The sequence below is a fragment of the Pituophis catenifer genome, unplaced genomic scaffold (assembly GCF_029215685.1).
Source record: "Pituophis catenifer annectens isolate HBS135680 unplaced genomic scaffold, rPitCat1.0.hap2 SCAF_2, whole genome shotgun sequence".
Lineage (NCBI taxonomy): Eukaryota > Metazoa > Chordata > Lepidosauria > Squamata > Colubridae > Pituophis > Pituophis catenifer.
The window spans coordinates 93,208,534-93,230,788 of NW_027256882.1; the positions used below are offsets into that span (position 1 = coordinate 93,208,534).

General features: G+C 35.8%; 1 protein-coding gene across 1 annotated transcript in view; it reads right to left on the reverse strand.

The window, feature by feature from the left end:
• Window positions 1-22,255, reverse strand: part of SGCD (sarcoglycan delta) — a 202,020-nt gene that overhangs the window by 107,686 nt on the left and 72,079 nt on the right. The window contains exon 3 of the mRNA XM_070933852.1: window positions 20,533-20,634. Coding sequence (XP_070789953.1) covers window positions 20,533-20,634 — 102 coding nt within the window. The remainder of the gene's footprint in view (window positions 1-20,532; window positions 20,635-22,255) is intronic.

The window sequence follows — 22,255 nt, forward strand, 5'->3', positions numbered from 1 at the left end:
AGTTTTATTCATCACTCTCCCTATTTTTATTATAACTCACATCTACCCAAGCCAGCATGCTCCATGATAACTATAGAACAAACTATAGAAGACATCCCATCTAAATTTAAGAAAGAATTGGCCAGGGAATAGATCTCACTGCAGAATTACTGAACAGTCCTGCAATCTTGACTAGCATAGCCAATAATGGGAACTGTTGGGAGTTGTAGTATAATTGAGCAATATTTGAAGATCTGAAGGTTCTATATTTCCAGCTTGTATTCTCAACAGATGAAAGTAGATTGTTATGACTGATTTATATAATTGATTTATAGGGCCACCCAACTCAAATAGCATGACTCTGAGAGGCATACAACAGAAAAACTAACCAAAAGAATCATGTAATATTAAAATATATACAATATATAAAATATAAGATGGTGGCAAAGCACAACAATAAAACAGTTAAAAAAGGACAACAGTTAACTGGATACAAATTCCTGGGACAAAAGCTAGGAATTATTATGACTTTTCTAGAGACGAAGAGAGTTGGGCCCAAGGGTGGGATTCAGCTGGTTCGTACTGGTTTGGGTGAACCGGTAGTTGTGACCTATGGGTGGGCCTGCCCACCTGCCCTGGCACTATGTTGTCCTATTTAGCTGCATTTATAAAGCCATGTGCATGATTGTAAGCATTCGCACGAGCCAATCACATGTGCAGAAGGCCGCTCACATTTTCGGTGCTGGAGCGAACTGGTTATTAAATTATGTTAAGCCCACTCTGGTTGGGCCTGTTGTGTATCAGGGAGATAGAGCAGAAAGGAATCCTTTCTATGAAATGTTAATATTTAAAGAGGGAATCTTCAGTATGTCTTCCATATGGGAGCATATACAGCAATCAAAAATCCTTGGGAGAACGCAGTCTCTCAAATAACTTGATCCTATGCAATGTAGGGCTTTAAATATAATATCCAGTTACAAACATTTATCTCTTCATCCCATATGCCATCTCTTATCTATAAACAAATCCATAAAACATCCCTTTTCAATCCCGGTGTCATCAGAAAGTCCATAAAGAGTTGCCAGAAATATCAACATATCTGCTTTAATTTGAGCAAATAAACCAATATTATGTTTATATTCCTTTCTTTTACTTCTAACAGTTCTTTCAAATATTGCTGTAGGATTTGATTTATCTTCATTTCTTTTTGTCCTATCATAGAGTGTTCTTCAAATTTTAACAAGCCTCTTTTGCAAATCCTGTAGAAAAAAAAAATACCCAGGTCACTCTCTTAGTTGTCATTTGTATTTCCCTTTTAAATTTTAAACTCTCAGACAATTTCTTTTATGGATCCAGTGAAGCATCCTTTTTTCAATCACTCTAGCAGCCTGTCAGTTGCAAAATCCATTTTCGATACCATCTCTATCTTGCAAATAAAATTTGACATTTCTTTTAGACATCTTTTGAATATACAGTAGTTTCTTCATAGAAACAGACATCATTATTGATATTGTTGATTTAATGGCTACAATTTTCTGATTCCATTATTCAGAAGCCTCCTTCCGTATTTTTATTGTTAGAATGTTTTGCATCATCTTTCAAATATCTTTCCTGTATCTAAATACTTTAAAAACCAAATACTTGTAAAAACCAAAACAGGATCTTATTTCCCACACAACACTTTTTATGCTTTATAATTAATTATAAAATCTTATTGTAAAAGCTTCTATGTTCCAATTTTATCTGGAAACGTAGTCCATTTATAACTTTCTAGGATTAAAATCTATTTAGGTTTTTTTTTGCTATTCATTTCAAATTCTTTAAATTATTAAGTTTATGATTAACATTTTCTTTCATTCAGGTTTAAAAGCAGAGTTACCCATCATTTTCAAACTTGCTATTTCAAGCATCTCTAATAGCTTAGAAATAGTTAATGAGCTTTTTCAAAAGTGATTAGAAAGTGACGTTTGTGAACTTAGTGTCACTGCGTTATTTTATTTACCAGCTGAGCTCATCATTTCTGGACTATCTGACTTTCCGTAGCTTGCCAACTTCTTATCAGTAAGCTACATGCATCCACATTCTTTCACTTGCTCCTTCACACTCTTTCCTTTGTTCTCTTGCCAGAAAGGTCTGGCTGAGAAATAGCCGGCAAGAACTATTTCAAAATGTAGCAATTATTTTTCTTAGTTAGTGAGGTGTTTTATTTTCTTTATAACAAATACATGAGTTTTATTAGAGAACTTTTCTTTGGGTTTTCTTTTCAGAATATTGCAACTTGGAGGAAGCCTCGATCCATCCTCTAATTAAATCAGGGTGATTGTCCCAGAGCCAAACATGGGATTAATCAATGCCCTGATACTCAGTGTCTTAATAGTCACTGCAGTTGTGACCAAGATGACTAATTCCATTGTTTCCTGGCACTTAAACTCAAGGAAAACTGTCCCACAGTCTTCACATGGAGAGTAGCTGTCTGGAGCACATGTGGGAGATCTCCACCATGTCTTTATTTGGAAAGGTTCCAAGGAATTGGTCTATTCACTAGTTCCTTGCTCAATCAATATAAAATGTTTTATAGATGGCATATGCCCCCTGAGAAACTGGCAAAAATGTTCAAAGATAAATCAGCTAAATGTTGGAAATGTCATCAGTTACCAGGTTCTTATTACTATATGTGGTGGACATGTCCAGAAGCTAAAAATTATTGGAATAAAATTAAGATATGGCTGGAAGAAATGATACAACAACATATTGATTTAAAACCAGAACTGTTCCTACTGGGTATCCTGCCAGAAAAAAAAATTAGCAAACAAAATATTTATTTGATTATACATATAATAACAGTGGCAAGGATTGTTTATGCACAACATTAAAAAGCAGAGAAAATACCTTTGGAAGGAGAAGTAATTAATTTTTTTTTAGATTGTGCAGAAATGAATAGATTGACTATGATGATTAAAGAAAGAGAAGATTCAGAATACTTTAAGATATGGAATCAACTCTACTATTGTTTAGAAAAGAGATACAAATAAGTAAATTAATAGTTATGTATAAAAATGCTAAAATCAGAATATTTTGTTAGTGATGAATTGTTGTAATTGATTGGATGAGAATGAAGATAAAAGAAATAACAAAAAGAAGAACGATTGGAGACAACACCGAGATGTCACACGGAAGGAATGACTGATATATTAAATGTTTGTTTTTTTAAAAAATAAAAAAAACTTTTAACCACTAGTTCCTTGCTCTTTGTTGTGGTTGCCAATTCTGCCAGTCATTTTTTTAAAGATAGAGTGATACAGGTTAAAGCAGGGGTGTCAAACTCACGGCTGTGAGCCGGATGCATCATGCACTGGCCATGCCCACCCCCATTTTAGTGAAGGGGAAAAAAGTCACGGTACGTGACGTGAGTTTGACACCCCTGGGTTAAAGTATTACCAATTCCACAGTCAGTAAGATCCATGACTAATTAGATATCTTTTTTTTTAATAGAAGGTTGTTGAGATGGGGGTCCGTTTGAAGCTCCAGAAGAACCTGGAGAAAGTGGATTATCTGTGCAGTTGATCTTCAGACCTGGTTACAACACTCAGAGGGTATTAATTGCACTTCTTGATGACCATGTATGTCAGTTTCACCATTTCTGCCTCAACTGACCCTGCTCACAATAATTTAGTCATCTCTCAGTTGGGTTGTTATAATGCTCTGGGTGGGACAAGTTGCAGTTTTCCAGAATGTAAATGTGTGGAAGTTTGGGTTAAATAGTATTCTGCAACAATGTGAAATAAACTTATCCAAATAATTATATCTGATTTTAAAATGTTATAGGATATAACCATAAAATATTTGCATTAATTAACTGAAACTTCTTACTGTGTTTTGAACTTGGGCCAAGAACTAGAAAACGGCTGAAAGAAATCAGATATAGTCTAATATATCTCTTTCTGCTGGCTAATATATAAGAACTGTTCTTCCACATCATTCAGAATAAGGTTGTTTTTGAAGCCTGCTTAATTTGAGACAAGATGACAAATTATAGCCAGAGAGATTGGCTGCTCAATGGCCTTTGTGAGAATGAAGTAACAACCACCATGATTACACCAGGATCAAAACAGATTTTTATTGCAGTTTTTTTCCTCTTATCAAGCAATGGCTGATCAAGGAGCTGATGAAATACAGTGTCAGATTTATGAAGACTAAGGTTTCCTCAAATTAGAAGCTGTAAGGAATATAAGTCACACTGATTTCAGCTCAGTAACAAATTTATCAAACATATACTTTATATAAATAGGCTGGTAATGATAATGCCTTTCCCAGCAACTTGTAGAGGTGAAAGATTATTTTATTTTTCAAGGCCTCTACCTGTGTGCTTGCTGTTGATGCTTGGTTGACTAGTGATTTCCTACAGTTAGCCTCTGAGCATTACTTACCCTTATTTGTCTTGCACTTAAAACAATCAAACTTTATTTACAACATGTACGCTTTTAGCTGATTTAGGAAGAAGAAAACTTAAACACTTAAGTACAATTCTATCATTAGGTATGCAGATGTGATAGACTGCTATGTGTTGTCAAAGGTCATTAGAGAATGGAAGTAGAAGGATGTGCAGAAACTTATGAAGACAATGCAAAATGCTTTTCTTAGGAGTATCTATTAATTTGAATGTGCATACTACAATATTTTGACTGTTGTGGTGATGGCTTCTGACATCTTTAAAAGGTATTATCTGATTCTCTTTTCAGAAACGAAGGACATGATCTTGCCTTTCTCATTTGAAAAGGCCCTTGGTTTAACTTGCTATTTTATTCAAAGTGTCTCTTTGAAACACTTCCAACATTTCAAATGGTCCAAATTGGTTGTTTAAATGAGATATAGGCCTTTTTGTACTGATGTCACTTGTATGAAACTTCACCCACAAAAGTTATTTTAAATGTATTCTTTTGAAACTATGCAGAAGTTTTGTTTTGGTAGTCCCTTGATAGTTGGGCCCAGATATTAGGCAGCAAAATATTTGTTTAGTTGCTATTTTGTCACTGATTGTGATTTTTTTAATACCTTAGACATATTTTCTGACAATAGTTTCTAGATGTTTATCTTAATAAAAAATATTGGCTTGGGTTTTTTGGTTTTAATATTTTATTTGCCATCTAGAGTCACTGTTTGTAAGAAGGGCGTCCATATGAACAAGAGAGAGGGAGGGAGGGAGGGAAGGGGAGGGAAGGGGAGAGAAAGAGAGAGAGAGAGAGAGAGAGAGAGAGAGGGAGAGAGAGAGAGAGAGAGAGAGAGAGGGGAGGGAGATTCCCAAAGACCACCAAGTAGGAGAAATTGACACATGTTTGCTTACTATTTTTTTTTGATCCCAGTAATGATCAGTCCTGCAAACTGCCAAAAGAATCAAACCCAGATTGTGGGGGCAATAAGTTGACTTTGTATAAAATATACAAAAGTATGAAGGCTATTGCTTAACGCATTGTAAGCCCCCTGAGTCTCCGGAGAAGGGCGGCATATAAATCAAATAAAAAAAAAAAGCAAGAAAGTACTGTCTATTAAAAAAATACAATATTATGACTTTGTGTCTAATTCATCTCATGAATGCAACAATGAATTGTGTCATTATATGAAACAACAAGGACAACATAGCAATAGGCATAAAGTGACCATGTCAAAAATAAGATGAAAGCATTAAAAGAAAAGAGAAGTACATATACTAGAAACAGATCATGATCCTGCCTGTTCTCCAACTCACTGTAATTGTCTTTTACCACTCTCTTTGAAGTGGTGATATGCTACAAAGTAAAAGCAGAACTCTGGAGATGATCTAGTCAGGTGTCATCTGTTAAGGAGGACTCCACCTGATTAGTCTTTCCCAATTAAATCAAAACTCCCAATTTTCTGAGCGCAGAAAAGAGAAAGGGCTTGCATCATGATGACGGTTGTTATTCTGCTCTTCCTTTTCCTCTTGCTAGCAGTAGAAGATGATGGGGAGGAAAACCTGTTGAGATTTTTTAATGTTGTATTTATTTTCAGTTTGGGATATATGTGAGACAACATATATTCACTTGAGTATTAACTAATATATGACAAAATGCCCTTCCCAACGATGCCCTTGAAGTAATGTCCCAGTGCGTGGAGGCCGTGCGGATCTGGATGGGGAGTAACAGGCTTTGACTCAATCCTTCCAAGACCGAATGGCTGTGGCTTCCGGCATCCCGATATAACCAGCTGTGCCATCGCTGGCTATTGAGGGCGAGTTATTGGCCCCCACGGAGAGGGCTCGCAACTTGGGTGTCCTCCTGGATGCACGGCTGTCTTTAGAAGAGCATGTGACGGCCATGGCCAGGGGAGCTTTTGATCAGGTTTGCCTGATTCGCCAGTTGCGTTCCTTTCTGGATCGGGACTCCTTACACACAATCACTCAGGCACTCGTCACTTCCCGCCTGGACTACTGCAATGCTCTCTACATGGGGCTCCCCTTGAGGAGCACTCGGAGGCTCCAACTGGTGCAGAATGCGGCTGCGTGGGGGATTATGGGAGCGAGGGGGCGCTCCCATGTGACACCTCTCCTGTGTGAGCTGCATTGGCTTCCGGTGGTCTTCCGGGTGTGCTTCAAGGTGTTGGTTACCACCTTTAAAGCGCTCCATGGCATAGGGCCTGGGTATTTGCGGGACCGCCTTCTGCCACCAATAGCCTCCCACTGGCCAGTACGCTCCCACAGAGAGGGACTCCTCAGAGTGCCGTCAGCCAGGCAGTGTCGGCTGGCGACCCCCAGGGAGAGAGCCTTCTCTGTGGCAGCACCTGCCCTCTGGAATGATTTGCCCCCGGAGATACGTATGATACCAGATCTCCGGACTTTTCGCCGTGCCCTAAAAACTTTTCCTTTCCACAAAGCAGGGCTGGCGTAACCCCCCCCCTCTTTTGAGATGTTAGATTTTTAATTGTCTATGGGTTTTAGTTGGGATGTTTTAAATTTTGGGCCAAAGTTGTGTAATTCTTTTTAACAAATTTTAAATTTTGTATTGGGATGTTTTTTATTTTGGCTGTGCACTGCCCTGAGTCCAGTAGGAGAAGGGCGGTATACAAATTTAATAAAATAAAATAATAAAATAAAATAATAAAATAAAATAAAATAAAATAAAATAAAATAAAATAAAATAAAATAAAATAATAAAATAAAATAAAATAAAATAATAAAATAAAATAAAATAAAATAAAATGAATTAGAGTCAATGCAGTTATTGATAATGCTTCAATTGCAAGCCCTTTTTCAGAAATTAAGATATTTTCGATAGTAAGTTAGAGCATCTTTATGCAACCTACAGACAAGGATTTTGGAATGCATAATCTTGAAAAGTATGAGGAAGGATGTAACAGCAATTTGCCAAGGTAACTCATGGATATGTACAAGAGGAAGGCAACCTTTCATGGATGGTTTTGGATTTTTGCACTGAACTCACATTGAACTCAGTAGCCTAAGTGACCTCTTCCAATCCAATCAGTGCAACAACAGATGATAAATAATATGCAAAACAAAAACAAAACATGTTATTATATGTAAGTTTGCAAATCTTTATTTTTAATCTTCAACCAAAACAAATACACAAAATGAAGAACAAAAGCTTTCATATTTTAGCAGGTCATATTTTGACAACTCTTCAGCTTTTTCTATCTTTCTTTGTATTCCCTTTCAAAGATCATCACGGGAAAGATACACAGAAGATTCTTTTATGGAAGATTGCAATACGTAGCCAATCAACAATGGATATCAATAAACCAAACTTCCAAATAGGGAATGCTGATCAACTCTTGGCAAATTGCCGTAAGGGTTTCTGAGCTATTCATTAGTAGATCCATACAGTGGAGGCTGAGTATCATCTGATTTTCCTGATTAGGGAATTTCTGGGCATGTATCTGGAGAATTGTACATATTATAATGTTAGTACAACTGAAAAAATAAAAGAATGGGAAGATCTACTGTAGTCAATATACTGCTCTGCAAATTTGAAGTGAGCAAGGAATTAGATCATCTCTGTTCTAGCTCTATGATAATGTGAAAAAAGTTCAGTCATTTCAATTGGCATGCAAAGAAAATCTGTTAATAATTTAGCACACTGACTTTCTGATACTGCAGCAGAAGCCTCTAATTGTAACAAAATGTAAAGTATAAGAGCAAGTAAGACAGACTACTGTTTATGGTTCATAGGCTTTATTAGATAATGTTGTTATGGGATATAAAATGTGTTTACAACTGCAGTGAAAATTGCTGCCATACATAATAATCTGGAAGTTCTCTGCCACAACTACAGTAGAAGAAAATTTGGATGGTTCAGGTCAGCTGGTAAGTATCTGGCTTGTAAATCAGATTACAGTAACCTTTACATTCCCAATTTTGTATTTTGCCCACAGACTTTGAAGGGGTGTGCAAAAGCTTCAAAGACACACTTCACTTTGTGAAAGAAACACCTGTTTAACGTCCCTTTGTGAGCCAATGGGACAATCTTCTTGTTTATAAGAGCTTCACTCTGTTTTGGAGTGATATAGCCTCTTCCCAAGATGATCAGTCCAAGGGACACCTCTAGGAACTGAGAGGAGCCTTCTTCCACTTTTGTCAAAGTGTTTCCAGGTAGGCAATTTTGGCAAATGCTTTGGGACATTTCTATGTATACCAGGAGTGTGTCAAGGATAAAACCTTTTAGGGGATCTTCACTTACATTTAGTGTATGATGAGAACATCAAGAAGAGAAGTAAACATATGTACACAACCCATGTAATTATATACAAAACTTCTAAGGGGATATGGCAATGGACTCATAACTGGATGCTCAATTCAGCTATCCAGGTGATCACTTCTGGTGTTTCTTTGTGCACATCTTCTAGGGAACCAGAGAATGCATGTCGTGGGCAATTTTACACAATATGCTTAATATTATGGCACAATGGTTAAAATGCAGTATTGCAGGCAAAGTCTGTCCACAGCCTGACAGGACTCAAGGTTGACAGCCTTCCATCCTACTGAGGTTGGTAAAATGAGGACCTGAATTGCTGGGGACAATATGTCAATTCTGAAGTGAACCTGGCTTAAGCCATCTTTTGCTGCCTCATAGTTGCCAAGTTCTGAGAGGAGGAAGGAGTGGGGGGGGGGAAGTAGATAGACTGGCTGATCCATCAAAAGTTTTCTTGTGGGAACCAAGATCACTTTAACAGGTGGCTGTGAAAGGAGGAGAGAAGTGACTAAGCAGCCAGCCAGCACTTCATTAGACAATGTGACTGGTGACATGTGGGGAGGGAAACTTTTACTTTTTTAAAATTACGTGAAAACTGTGGGAACTTTTAGAGTTGGATTTCACCGGCTGTGCCTATATGATGTGTCCAGTAAACATGTTCTTTGAGAAATCTACCTGCCTCAAAGTTCTGCTTTCAATGGGTGCATTACTTGGAATGCTAACACAATATGCTGCATTGTAAACAACTCAGTGGTTTTCTGCCACTAAAACTGTTATGATTTAATTTTATCATTCTTAAAGATAGAAGAAGACACTACAAAGATAAGAAATTAACAAAACCTTTGTATAACTGTATTTTATTTTATTTATTCATCTTTGGGAAGGTCCTTTCATTGGGAAGCTTACAAAAGGATAGAAAACATGTTGGTGATTAACATGCTGTTTAAAGTATGAAATATTTTTTTTGTTATACTAGTAACAATAAACCTAGTTAAAAAGGTAACCTGCAATATCATTGAGGCTACCCATAGCATAATGAAAATAATTTCATTAAATCCTTCTAACATGTCATAGGTTAGAAGGGTAATGGTTCATGACATTTGTAAGCGTTTTAATTTCATGCAATATGAGCAGCATAATCAGCACCTATTAAGGTCTATCCACTGGCCCAAGTGGGCAACCTGCCTTAGATTTGCCTAGTCACATTGGGTTCACCTGATTCTAAAATACAACATTTGCACCATATGAAGAGTAACTAGACAATTGCAGAGCTATTTGGATGCAAATACATGCTTAAATGCCTAAAATCAGAAAGTTTGATGTTAGGCCTTGCAATTTGTCATAAATTCTCTTTTAAGCAATAGATTAATCTTCAGTTCACCAAGTTCTTCAAAATTAAATATGAGAGGAAAGGAATTAAAAAGATAAATGATCATGTGTTCTGTCACTGGATTTTGATAGAATCAGCGCTGTTAAAGTTCATCACCAACTAAGATGCATGGTTGGAGAAGGCTAGCTTTTATGTCTGTGCAATGCATCATAGATTCATTCTGACAAAGTGATTCACGCTGTGGAGGCTGTATAATCCACTTCATCAAAGTGAAGAGACTATCTGATTTGCTTCGATGATGTGTGTGCCCTTGAATTGCTTAAACTAGTGTTGTGGAAGTAACTCCTCTCAGTCTTCTCCACCAGTGTTTTCAGGTTCAGTGGTTGTGGGCTTCTTTACAGGGCATCTAAAGTGGCTTAACATAGAAGACCTTTACCATGTTCACTAAAAGGTGTGATACTGGAAGAAGTGCCTCTGTCCTGTATCAGTGGGGATGGAAAGATTCCCCTTGTTGCAATTGTGGTGCTGATATGCAAACTATTAGCAATAGCAATCACATTTAGACTTATACTGCCCCATAATACTTTGCAGCACTGAATGGTTTACAATGCAGCATATTGTGTTAGCATTCCAAGATGCACCCATTATTTAGATATTCCTTTCCTTTTTCTTTACTATATTGTTTTTTCTTTCTTTTCTGTTTTTTCTTATTTTTTGTCCTTTCTATTTTTTCTTTGATTCCTTAACTTTCATTTGTTAAAGTTTTTACCTTTTTAGTTGTAATTTTTAATTAAATTACAATTTAAAAACCTGAGCAAATTCTCCTGCTATAAAAATGCTTACTTTCTCATACTGCAAACAGAGGCACTGAACTAAGTTTCAATATTTGTACATGCTAGCATTTTAAATTTTTTTAAAGCATATACATCTGCATCAAATCCAGTAGTTTCTGCTTGAAAACTTTCACTTACGCTATACAAATGCCAATAAAGATTTTATATCAACTTGTGATGGTTGTATTTAGTTGACAGTTCCTGCAACAGAAACAGCTGCCACATTAATGGTCTCTGCTTGGTTTATTCTTCTGGTTGTCTTTCCTTATCTTGCTGTTTACATTTGGCCAGAGGCAAAAAAAATATTAAATCGAAAGAAACATCTCAAACTTCCCACAGAGCAAGGGAAATAATCGTATTGCCTTGAAACAGAGATATACCGTATACTACCCAATAAAGTTTCAGTAGTAAGTAGCTAGATATTGCTGTGCAAAGTATTCATTTATTAGTAGCAGCTGAGTAGAATGTTTTATGAATTTACTAGTGTTTTAAAATACAAATATCTTGTGCTTGCACAACACTGAAACCAAGAAGCAACAAATAGTAAATGTGACTTCAAACCACTGCCTTGCTCCACATTGACTGAACTGTTTTATATTTCAGAAAGAGTATGACCTTAATTCCCCAATGTAAATATTCTCAGCAGGTTTCACTCTACAATCCAATGCTAAAAAATTATCCTCAATATACAACCAGTTGTTTAATCACCATTTGAAGTTACAATGGCCTCTGAGAGTGTGCTTTACAGTCTGTAAATCACTTCCAGCTATCATAAAACATGGTACTACCCCCTGCAGTCATGTGATCATAATGTGGGTGCGTGGCAACATGTTTGCATGTACAAATGGTTGCCAAGTGCTCCATGATCATTTAATCCCGATTAAATGAGCTGTGGTGGCTCAGTGGTTAGAATGCAGAACTGCAGGCTAACTCACTGTTCAGTCCAGTAGTTTGATTCTGAATGACTCGAGGTTGACTCAGCCTTCCATCCTTCCGAAGTTGGTAAAATGAGGACCCAGATTTTTGGGGATAATATGCTGACTCTGCAAACTGCTTAGAGAGGGCTGTAAAGCACTGTGAAGCAGTATATAAGTCTAAGTACTATTGCTATTTGCAATCCTATCTGCTGGCTTCCCCAGAAAGTTAATGGGGAAGCTGATAGGCAAGGTTGAGAACTGCTGCACCTGAAGAGGACTCTGGGGGCTGGTTGAAAGAGCTGCTTGGTGAAATGGAAGTCAGACCCTGAAAAAGCTGAGCTCTGTCCTACAACCCACCAGAGCCCTTCCGTTGTGCACATAGAAAAGAACCAAACTTCTCTGGTAGGAGGCAGAAAAAGAACTCAAATCTCAGAAATCTGAGCTGTGTTCCTTCATGTGTTGTTCCTTTCTACACATAGAGGGAAGCTGAACTCAGCAGGCAGTTCTTCGCTCTGTCCACTTATGATGAAGAAGATTGCTTAATGACTGCAACCAAGAGTGCTGGGATTGCAGTTGTTGAGTGAATTAGGTATATAGCCATCTCACTTAAAGTTTTGTTTAACAACTAGGATTCCAGTCCCAATTATAGTTGTAAATGGATTTTTGTTAGAAGTAATTGAACATAGGGCTTAAAAGTACTTTAATATTTCATGACCAGTGGGTCTAAATCAACTAGATAAATAGTGAAATAGAGAAGCCCAAATTACTTAGATTTTAGACTTAAAATGCCATTATTAAACTAGCACAGTGGAAATAGCTATCTTACATTTAGAAGTCCAGATGGGGATGCATTTTGGAAAGAAAGTTTATATGGTGTTATAGGTAAATGTTTAGCCTTGCTTTTACATTAAACGATAGAGGATCAATATCTGTACGGAATGTGGGTCATCATAAATCTATAAGAGGATTGGCTAATATACTCTTCCATAATGAAATAAAGTAATAAAATATCAAATTATCTCTCTGCCTTTTTACTGGTTTCCATGCTTGATTTTTCCCACAGATTGGAAATTTACAATTGTAGAAAATATATAAAGGTGGGGGTGGGTGGGTGGCAGAAGAAGTCAGAATTCTAAAGATTTATAATGCTCTGAAACCTTTTCCATGGCCTCAACAAATGAGAATTCTATATTAATATTATTATAAGTAATAATAAATAGAAGAAAAAATGATGTACTTCATTTCTATTCTACTAAGAAGGTTGCAATCCTATATCTTAGACTGAGTTAGAATTGCTGGATATCATTGTTATTCAAATTAGTATTTTAGTGCTCAGTAATAAGCCTATCCGAGAGCTTTTCTCTAAGCACAAATAAAGTAATATAATAACCTGAATTATAAAGCACATTCAACGTTCAGATTTTTCTTTGACATATATTTTAACATCATACAAGTGAGTTTGCAAAATTGTTATTTCCCAGAAATAAAGCTTATTTTACTTTTTTTTGTAGAATAAAGAAAATGTGTAAGAAATAATAAAAGCAGGAATTTTTATGAAGAGAAACACTGAACAGGAGATTAACCTTAATTAAGTGAATAATAATACGCCTGTGAGAATCAGGCATTGTTTGACTCAGATTCTTCATTCAATTTGGAAAAATAATTTTGTTATGTTTGCGTGTTCTAATAAAATTGTTGAACTGGATTGATTCAATTCAGATTTCCAAAACCAGTCTGGAAGAAGAATAGCACAAGTGCATCTAAATTATTCGATCAGTTTTAGAGGCATTCATTTTCCAAAATTAAATTGATTGATTTTCTCTGAAATCCTTCATGGGATGGAACTGATTCTATTTCAGAAGGAGACAATTATGTCTTCCTCAACTTCTCAGTGCTCTAGATGCAGAAGGGTAGGAAAGTGAAGCTCCACTCTTCTTTAGTCTGATGTGGTGAAAACACAAGTATCTATACATTCTTATTGTATATCCACAGAGTAGAATGAAATCTGCAGGTTAGCAAAAGATTTATAAAAAGTTCTAAATTTCACAAAACTCGGCATCTAATTATCCATCTGTCTATCACTATGATTTTTTTCTCCCCTGTGGAGTCATATTGAAACAGAATGCTGCAGAACTTCTTCTGTAGGAACTACCCATGCTTTTCCCAAAGGTGCTTTTTCAAGTGGCAACTGGACTTTCTGGTTTTTCTTTGAAGATGTTTCGCTTCTTATCCAAGAAGCTTCTCCAGCTCTTCTTTAGACCCAATCCTGGATTACTGAGAATCTCCATAGACATATATCCATGCTTTACTTTAGGCAAACAGTATTTGTACATTTATGACAATACAGATGACAGCAATGCCTTTATTATGTGAGTTGCCATGGGGCAAAATGAACCAAGGGGATTGGCCATTCAGGAGCCACACTGCCAGTCTATTAATAAATCCTTTGAAAGATATTTGGGAACGTTTGGGAACTATATGCATTTCCACCCATCTTCAGAAATTGCTCTTGAATTTCTCAATATGCAAGCATAACTTTGGAACACTACAGGAAACACTTTTGCTCTGTCTTGAAAAGCTGCTTTAATAATTCCTAAACAGAGAATTTGTAAGGCATTCCCATACATTCCAAAGCATCTCTTTCAAAAATGTGGTGGGTTGCCCCCCATTCGGACCGGTTCGCAAGAACCAGTAGTAAAACCAGTGGGAGGCTCCACCTATCACCCCGGATATCATCATCAGCGATCTGCGCATGCACAGAAACAATCCTGTTGCGAACCAGTGGTAAAGATAAATAGAACTCACCCCTGTTGCATACCTATCACACAGCATCTTTACAACTGACCCAGGTTTGTATAATTTGGGAGATTCCAAGGAAGAAATTCCTTTCTACTAATGCTGCCAGTATGAGCAGCATAAGACACAATAGCCATGTTATTAAAATAGTATTAACATGATTGCTACCTGGATTAGGATTGCATACTGAATTTCTAAATTTGTCACCTAGTGTACAACCAATGAAACAGATAATACAGCCACTTCTGTATTTACTCAGAACTGTATGCATATTGTTTGCTTTTATTTTGATAATTCAAAATACATGAAGAAGGTTCCAAGGCATTCAGGTGAGATAGATAGTATAGAAATAGGATAAATAAATAAAAAAGTAGATATGGTCCACCTGAACAATTTTTGATATGGGAGATTTGTTCAGAAGTAGTGATGCATTTTCTTGAAAGATGCCTCCAGGTATCTACTACATGCTAGGATAAACCTGAACTTATTTTGGTCTTGGTGTTTACTGACCTGCATAACACTGGAAGCAAGGATTTACTTCTGACTTTTTTTAATCGCTAAAGGTCTTTCAGAGTTTGTGAAAACTACTGTCCTCACTTTAAGTAGTCTTCAAAAGGTGACTGATTTTTTAGTTTATAATGTTTTCCTTTTGTCTTTGTTTAGCTTGGCCGAAATGTTATGTTCACTGTGTAAATATATATTAAGCAAAATTAGGAGTACTAGCTTGTCGCTCACAGTAAATTAGAGTGGCAGTTCCTGCTGTGGTTGGGTGCTTAGCAACTAAAACTTGGTAGACTTATTTAGTTATATCAGAAAGAAATATGAGCCGCGGTGTTCTCATATATAATAATTTATTCATTTAACAAAGGATAGCATCTATTACAGATTCTAATAATCTAATTTGTGTATCTAAATATTTATCTGATCGAAATTACCGAATAATATTGAGCGTGCTGCAGAAAGGAAAACAACTAAAATTCATTAATGGACATCAAGGGTCTCGCAAAATACTGTAGCAGTTTATCAGCACATAAATAGATGGATCTGTTTCAAGACAGAACATATTTATATTTGTGTAACAAATATAAAAAGTTATTTCTTAAAAAGGATATCTTCTAACATTATTTATGGCAGTTCATATGTATATGAGGAAATGCAAGATTATAAACATTTCATAGAACATACAATTAACAAATTATTCTAAGTCTAATTTTCACTCAGTCTTGGTTAATGCAATTTTTAAAAGCTAGCAGATGGTTTGTGCATTAGCCTACAATAAATTATAACACTTATAAAGACAGTTATGTACCAGGAATTGCAAAGAATCCAGTCTACAGATGACCCTTCTGATTTTTAATAATCTCTGTAATTGATGTACAGGCAAAAAAAAAAAAAATACACAGATGTCTAATGTGATTTCTTGATGAAGCACAAATCACTTCTATTTACTCAGGCAATGCTTCATGGTCCAGTTCATTTCTTAATTAAATACATCAAGATGCACAAATGGCATTGAAAAGAACGTTTAGTGTGCTAGATGTTCAGCTGGGGGTTTTAGATACTTTCCTTGCTTCTCTAAACCCTGATTCATTTATCATTTCCCTTTAAAACATGACTAAAACACATTAATCCCAGTGTAACGAAAGACATCGTGGCTTCTCCTTAATTTGTTTTTATTATCTGCTTAGAATATTAAACTATGTTATCAAATATTGGAAGTTATACATCAAGGACTTTTGTAAAAAGAACCAGTGGGATTATGGTTAGGTAATGCTTAGCTTTAACAGTATAAATATGATAATCCTTCAATATATATTTTATTTGGCAAACTAACATTTAACCTGGATATGGTTTAACCTGGACAATTCCATGGACAAATTGCCTTAGTTTGGCCTTCTCAGCAAACAGCTTTGTTGTATTTTTTTTAAAAAAGATGGGTGTCATATCTTTGTATCATTTTGTTTCATGGTAAAAAGATTGATTCTAAGAAAGGAGGAACAAATTTAGACAATATCATTTATATATTATATTACTAAGATAACAAAGATTGTCTAGTTAAACAATGAGGATCTATAATTGTAAAAGCTGCATCGTGATAAAGAATGAGAGATAGAAGATGGATCCTTTAAATTATGTAGTTTAAATTGATTGTTAAGGGTACAATTAATCGCAAAAAGACTTACTCAAATGATCCTAGATGACATAAAGCCTCGCTTGAAGAGATGATCAGTAAGCAGAAATTGGACATATTTCTAAGTTTCTAAGTTTAATATTTCTAATATTACTAAGTTGCCCAGAGAAGCCCCACTGTGAGATAGGAAGCAAATAAATTTAACAAATGAATAAAAATAAAATAAAATTATGGACAAATAAGAGCATTTGTCTATAGGGTTGCCATGGTTCTGGCTTGACTCAATGCCATCTGAATAATTCATGTAGCTACAAAGATATTGCACATTCATTCAGGTTTATAACTTCTAACCCCCAGAAAATGACGACAAAATATAATTTTATTACATGTAGAAATTATGAGATCATCAAGAATAATATTCAAAATAGATTTGATGGAGCAATATAATGAACCCTATATGAATGAGAATGTTACAAAAATCAAAACCAGGTCTTAATTCCTTTTGATAAAATCTTTGTCATTTCCCCCCAATTATCTAGTGTGTAGGTCTGTTACTATTTGTTGATTTCCGTAGGACCACCATAATTGAAAGCAAGGCAAAGCCGTGGAACTAGTTTATGGGTTTTATTTCAGTGACTTGGATGATCATAGTCTGATATGTTCACTGATACTCAAGAATAGTTTAGACTCCTTGGCATATTTATAACCTTAGTTTTCTCTGCATAACTTAGAAGAAGAAATGTTTCTTTTAGTAACTGCAATTAATGCACAATTTAACAACTTTAGAAATATATTTATAAAACTATGAAAGTCATTTTTACTTTTTTTGAATTTATTAAAGTGAAATCATTTATATGGGTCAAATATTTTCTCTTACTCCTAAAAACAATTAGATATGAAGATTTCCTTAGTATCTGTTCTTTATAATTGTTTGCAATTACTTGGTTTTAATTTACAACCAATTTGCAAAAGTTGTAACTTTCATATTCCTATGGAATATTTCATGAAACATATTAAAGAAATCATATTAAGGCTATTTCATTAGTTATTTGTGACTAAATCAAAAACAATGTAATATAGGGAGCCAATTAATATACTTCAAATTGAGCAGGAAATATGACCTCACTTTGTATCACTTGAAAATTAAATAAAATCTATTCATGTTAGGCTATTGGTTAAATGAGACCATCTTAGATGTTCTGGGGTGCACAAATTATATTGAAAACTATCATTAATATTTAATCTATTATTCTGTATTAAATTTTCACTTTTTTTCCCAAATGTTTGGGAAATTAAATATTTTAATATATAATTCTTATTCAAAGCTTATACTCATTTCCTCATGATTTTTCAGGATATTCTGAGCAAGCATTGCCCATCTCCCTCAGCTAACAAGAACCAAGAAAAACCCATGTATAATGTTCCTCAAATAAGGAGATATATTTAAACATATATGATAAATAGTAAATGTTACATGCACTAATCAGTTCCGTAGTGTTGGCCTTAATATTAAACTACTTATCTTAAGCACAACAACATGAGATATAGACATGAAAGCCTTTCAAGTCCAAAATATTTGAGCTCAAAATGCTGCATCCCTGATTTGCTGGAAATGGGTCTATATGTATGAAGGATAATAATGCATTTCCAAATCATTTTTCTATGAAAGTCTGCAGCTTCATATTCAGGAGGAATGTTGGTGGCTTGTGAGAAGCAGAGTCAAATCAAAATCCTGAAAGTTGTATAAAACCAATACTCAAAGCAAATTGCCGTTTGAGGAATGAGAAAGCAGAATTTCTCAGGAAACTGCAACTAATTTCCAACATGACACGAAGTATTTACAAGATATTTTTTTAAAAGGAGATTCTCACAAGATCTGATGAACTATGACCAAAAAGGAACGTACAACTTATGAAATTCCTCAGCCTGATTTTTATCTCTCTCTCTAGATGTTAGCCCAACACAGAACCTTTAGGATTAGAGAGCGTATAACATTTATTACTAGAGACAAAAGACAAATCAAGGTAATTATATTCCTTGCTTGTGAATCTGCCACAGCATGTAACTGGCACTATAGAAGGGGAGTACCGGACTTGTGGAATCTGGTGTAAACCAAGAAGACTGTTCCATTTGTTAATAAATAATGTTGCCCAATCTTCCTTCTCCTGTGGACTCTGACTTGAACTCAGTAAAGGCTTCCTAGAACACAGCTGGACTATATATTCAAATGAAGCCATTTTAAGCCATTGACTATCAATATAAGAGTGTGATGTTCATACCTATAGCAGTTTAAAACTGGTGTTTTTTTTTTTCATGTTAACAGACATCCCACTTTGGCTTCTGGGCCTTGGGGCAAAGGGCCAGTGGACTATTAGCATGGAATAGGTCAACTCGCCGCAGGACTACTCACCATGGCCAACTCACTGCAGGACAATTCAACAATTTAATTATTCAAAATAGTTTAAAAATATTTTAATTTTTGTTGTTCACCTTTCATTTTTTCCCTCCTTTGTCATTCTTTCTTTAATGATTCTATTCCTCTATTTCTTCAATATTAGTGTAACACTTGTTCTTTGGCCTGTGGTGAGCTGGCCATGGTGAATTGTTCTGTGGCGGATTGGCTGCTGTGAGTTGGACATGGCGGGTTGACTGTGGCGAGTTGGCTGTGGCAAATTGTCATAGACACCTATTGGCATAATCAGCATTTCTGTTCCAAAAAAACCCCTCTCTTTAATCTCAGAGGCAATAACAACCCCCATAACTTCCAGCCTTTACAGCAGTGGACTTAATGTTTAGTTCATATTGACGATAAGCTAGTTATCCTGTGATTGATCCGCTTTTTCAGTTAATAGAGGAAGAAAGATTGCTTCAACAAGCTAGCTGTTCTTAAGCTGCTTTCCTGAGCAGTGTGCTGCTCGCTTACCAAGCAGGAGCTGTGAACTAACAAGCTCCTCTTTCTGGCCTTAATCGGTTGATAGATTTCTCTATCAACTTTCTCCTCCCATGTGGTTTATGCCGCACTGCCAAATGACATTATAAGGAAATTGCTTGTGCTACTGTGTACCTTTCTATGGACTTTCCCCATTGTTCACCTAAATGTCTTTTTCTTCTGCTTTAGAAGCTAAGTAATAGAACATCCAGTTTCAGAATTTAAGAGATTTAACAGAATTTAACAGATTAACAGGGTTGGAAGGGAGGTCTTCTAGTCTAACCCCTTGCTAAAGCAGAAAAACCTGTACCATGTCTGACAAATGGTTGGAAAATCTCTTTTTTAAAACCTCCAGTGTTGGAGCACCCACAACTTCTGCAGGCAAGTCCCATTTCATTGATTAATTGTTCTAACAGCCAGGAAATTTCTCCTTAGTTCTAGGTTTCCTTCTAGTTACTCTTCCCTAGACCAGGATGAACAGTCCAAGAGATGGAAGGAAGAGTGGAGAAGTTCTAAGATCTGACCCTAAAGGCAACCCTTTTGTAAGTAGATGCCATGACATTTCCTGCTTGCCAATATGGCTCATGGTGAGTGATCTATGATGCTTTAAGTATTTATATGTTTTATTCCATGGCTGTTCACCGCCCTGAGTCCTACGGGAGTAGGGCGGTATACAAATTCAATAAAATAAATAAATAAGTACTGCAATTTCATTAATAAGCCCTAGTTAGTTGTAATTATACTGACAACATTTCTTGTGTTCACCCTTTTTAAAATCCAATCTGCAAATTCTAAATTTGCAGGTTGGATTTCAAAATTGCAGCTGCACCAGTCACAATGTAGTAATGGCATAATTTCAGTCCTATCAAGAAATAAACATTTTTAGAAGTTCTGACTTACTGTCCTGGACCGGATTTCTTTGGCGTAGAGAGGTTTCAAGAATTCCGAATCTCCTTCTAGCTTTAAACCTTTTTCTGTAATCCTTAGATTTCCCATTCCATCCTGAAATATAGAAAGGAGTCCTATTACTATGATTTTATAAAATTGAGGTTGCAAAAAACAACAAAATCTTAAGAGAAAACACCACATAAGCTTTGCTATTCAATCATTCTTTTGGCATAGGTTTTGTAAGAAAATTGTGTTTCAAACAAACTAAAATTCATGTCTCTAAATAAGACATTTATTCAAGTGAACGATGTCATCTGGGAGAGAAGCTCTAAAAACGACGAAGTATTCTGCACACTGAATGACCCTCTTTCTGTCTGCACAACTCGTTTTTTTGTTTATTAATAACCTCACTTTGCCCAAACAACCTTACAAATATCCTATATAGTTAAATATGCTCATTAGAATTCTACAATAAAAAAGAAATAAAAATAATGTTCAAGTGCCAAAAAGCAATTTACCAGAATGAATGTTTTTATACCCCTCCTTAATCTGTAACTTTTTATTTTACTTTGTGAAATTTAGCACAGGCTGAGCAACATTCTTTTGTGGATGGCTATATCTCCTTAGAAATCTATAGATGACCACATGTAAATGAATGCTAAGGCCATTATTGTTTTTTCTTTTGCATCCTTCTTCTTTTATCTCCTTTCACATGAACTAGATTAGAATGAATTGCTGTTGACAAAGATCTGAACTGAAAGTTCAGAAAGTTTTGAAGTTAGGCTGAGGACTAATCCTTTCTCTAGCCATTAAATTTGATAATGAAGCAGATTATCAAGAAACTTTTCATCTGACATACCAAGCACTGGTTAAAACAATTCTTATGGTTTAAGGGCTTCAACTCCCTTGAAGTTCTGTTTCTAAGGTTTCTGCCAACACCAGTATCCAGAAGTTTCAAAATAAAGTGCATGGATAGTTATATGCACACATAGGCCAATGCATATTAGGCCTCTGCTTTGTGAACTGCGTTACTTGTCAGTCTGCTTCTGGATCCAATTCAGTGTGCTGGTTTGTGGCATGGGACTGGGCTATTTGACTGCTTTTTCCTGTTTATATCAGCTTGGACCATCAGATCTCCCATAGAAGGCATGCTGCCTTCTTTGGCTAGGAATCAACATTTGCTGCCTTCTTTGGCTAGGAATCAACATTTGCTGGGCTCCGAGGCGTGCTGTCTCTGCTGTGGAACCCACCTAATGGACCATTCTTTCCCCTGAAATTAGATTTGTTCCATGGCTTTCGATATTCTGAAATATGTCCAGTTCTGGGGCTCCCATGGAACTGGACACTGATCTAGAGTGCTCCATTGTTGAACGAGGCATTTTTATTACTTCAAATATGGGATTTTCAGTTTTTTAAGGATATTTATTATGACGATCTTTTATATTTGCATTTGCTATTTTTATGATTGTGGTTTTTATCTATTGTTGTGCCCTTCTAAAAGTCACCTTGGGTGAGATGGGTGGCTATATCAATTTCATAAACAAACAAACAAATAAAGATGACAGGCAGGACCAAAACAGTAAGATGTAGTATTGCTTCTCCTTCAGTTTAATTGTTTGGGTATGGTTTAAAGGTTCTTGGTGTTGGAAAGAGTGGTGAGGTATCAGGGGATCCTAGGTCTGTCAATCAATCTTTACTTTAGTTGCAGATGGGTATAAAATATATGGAATTACAA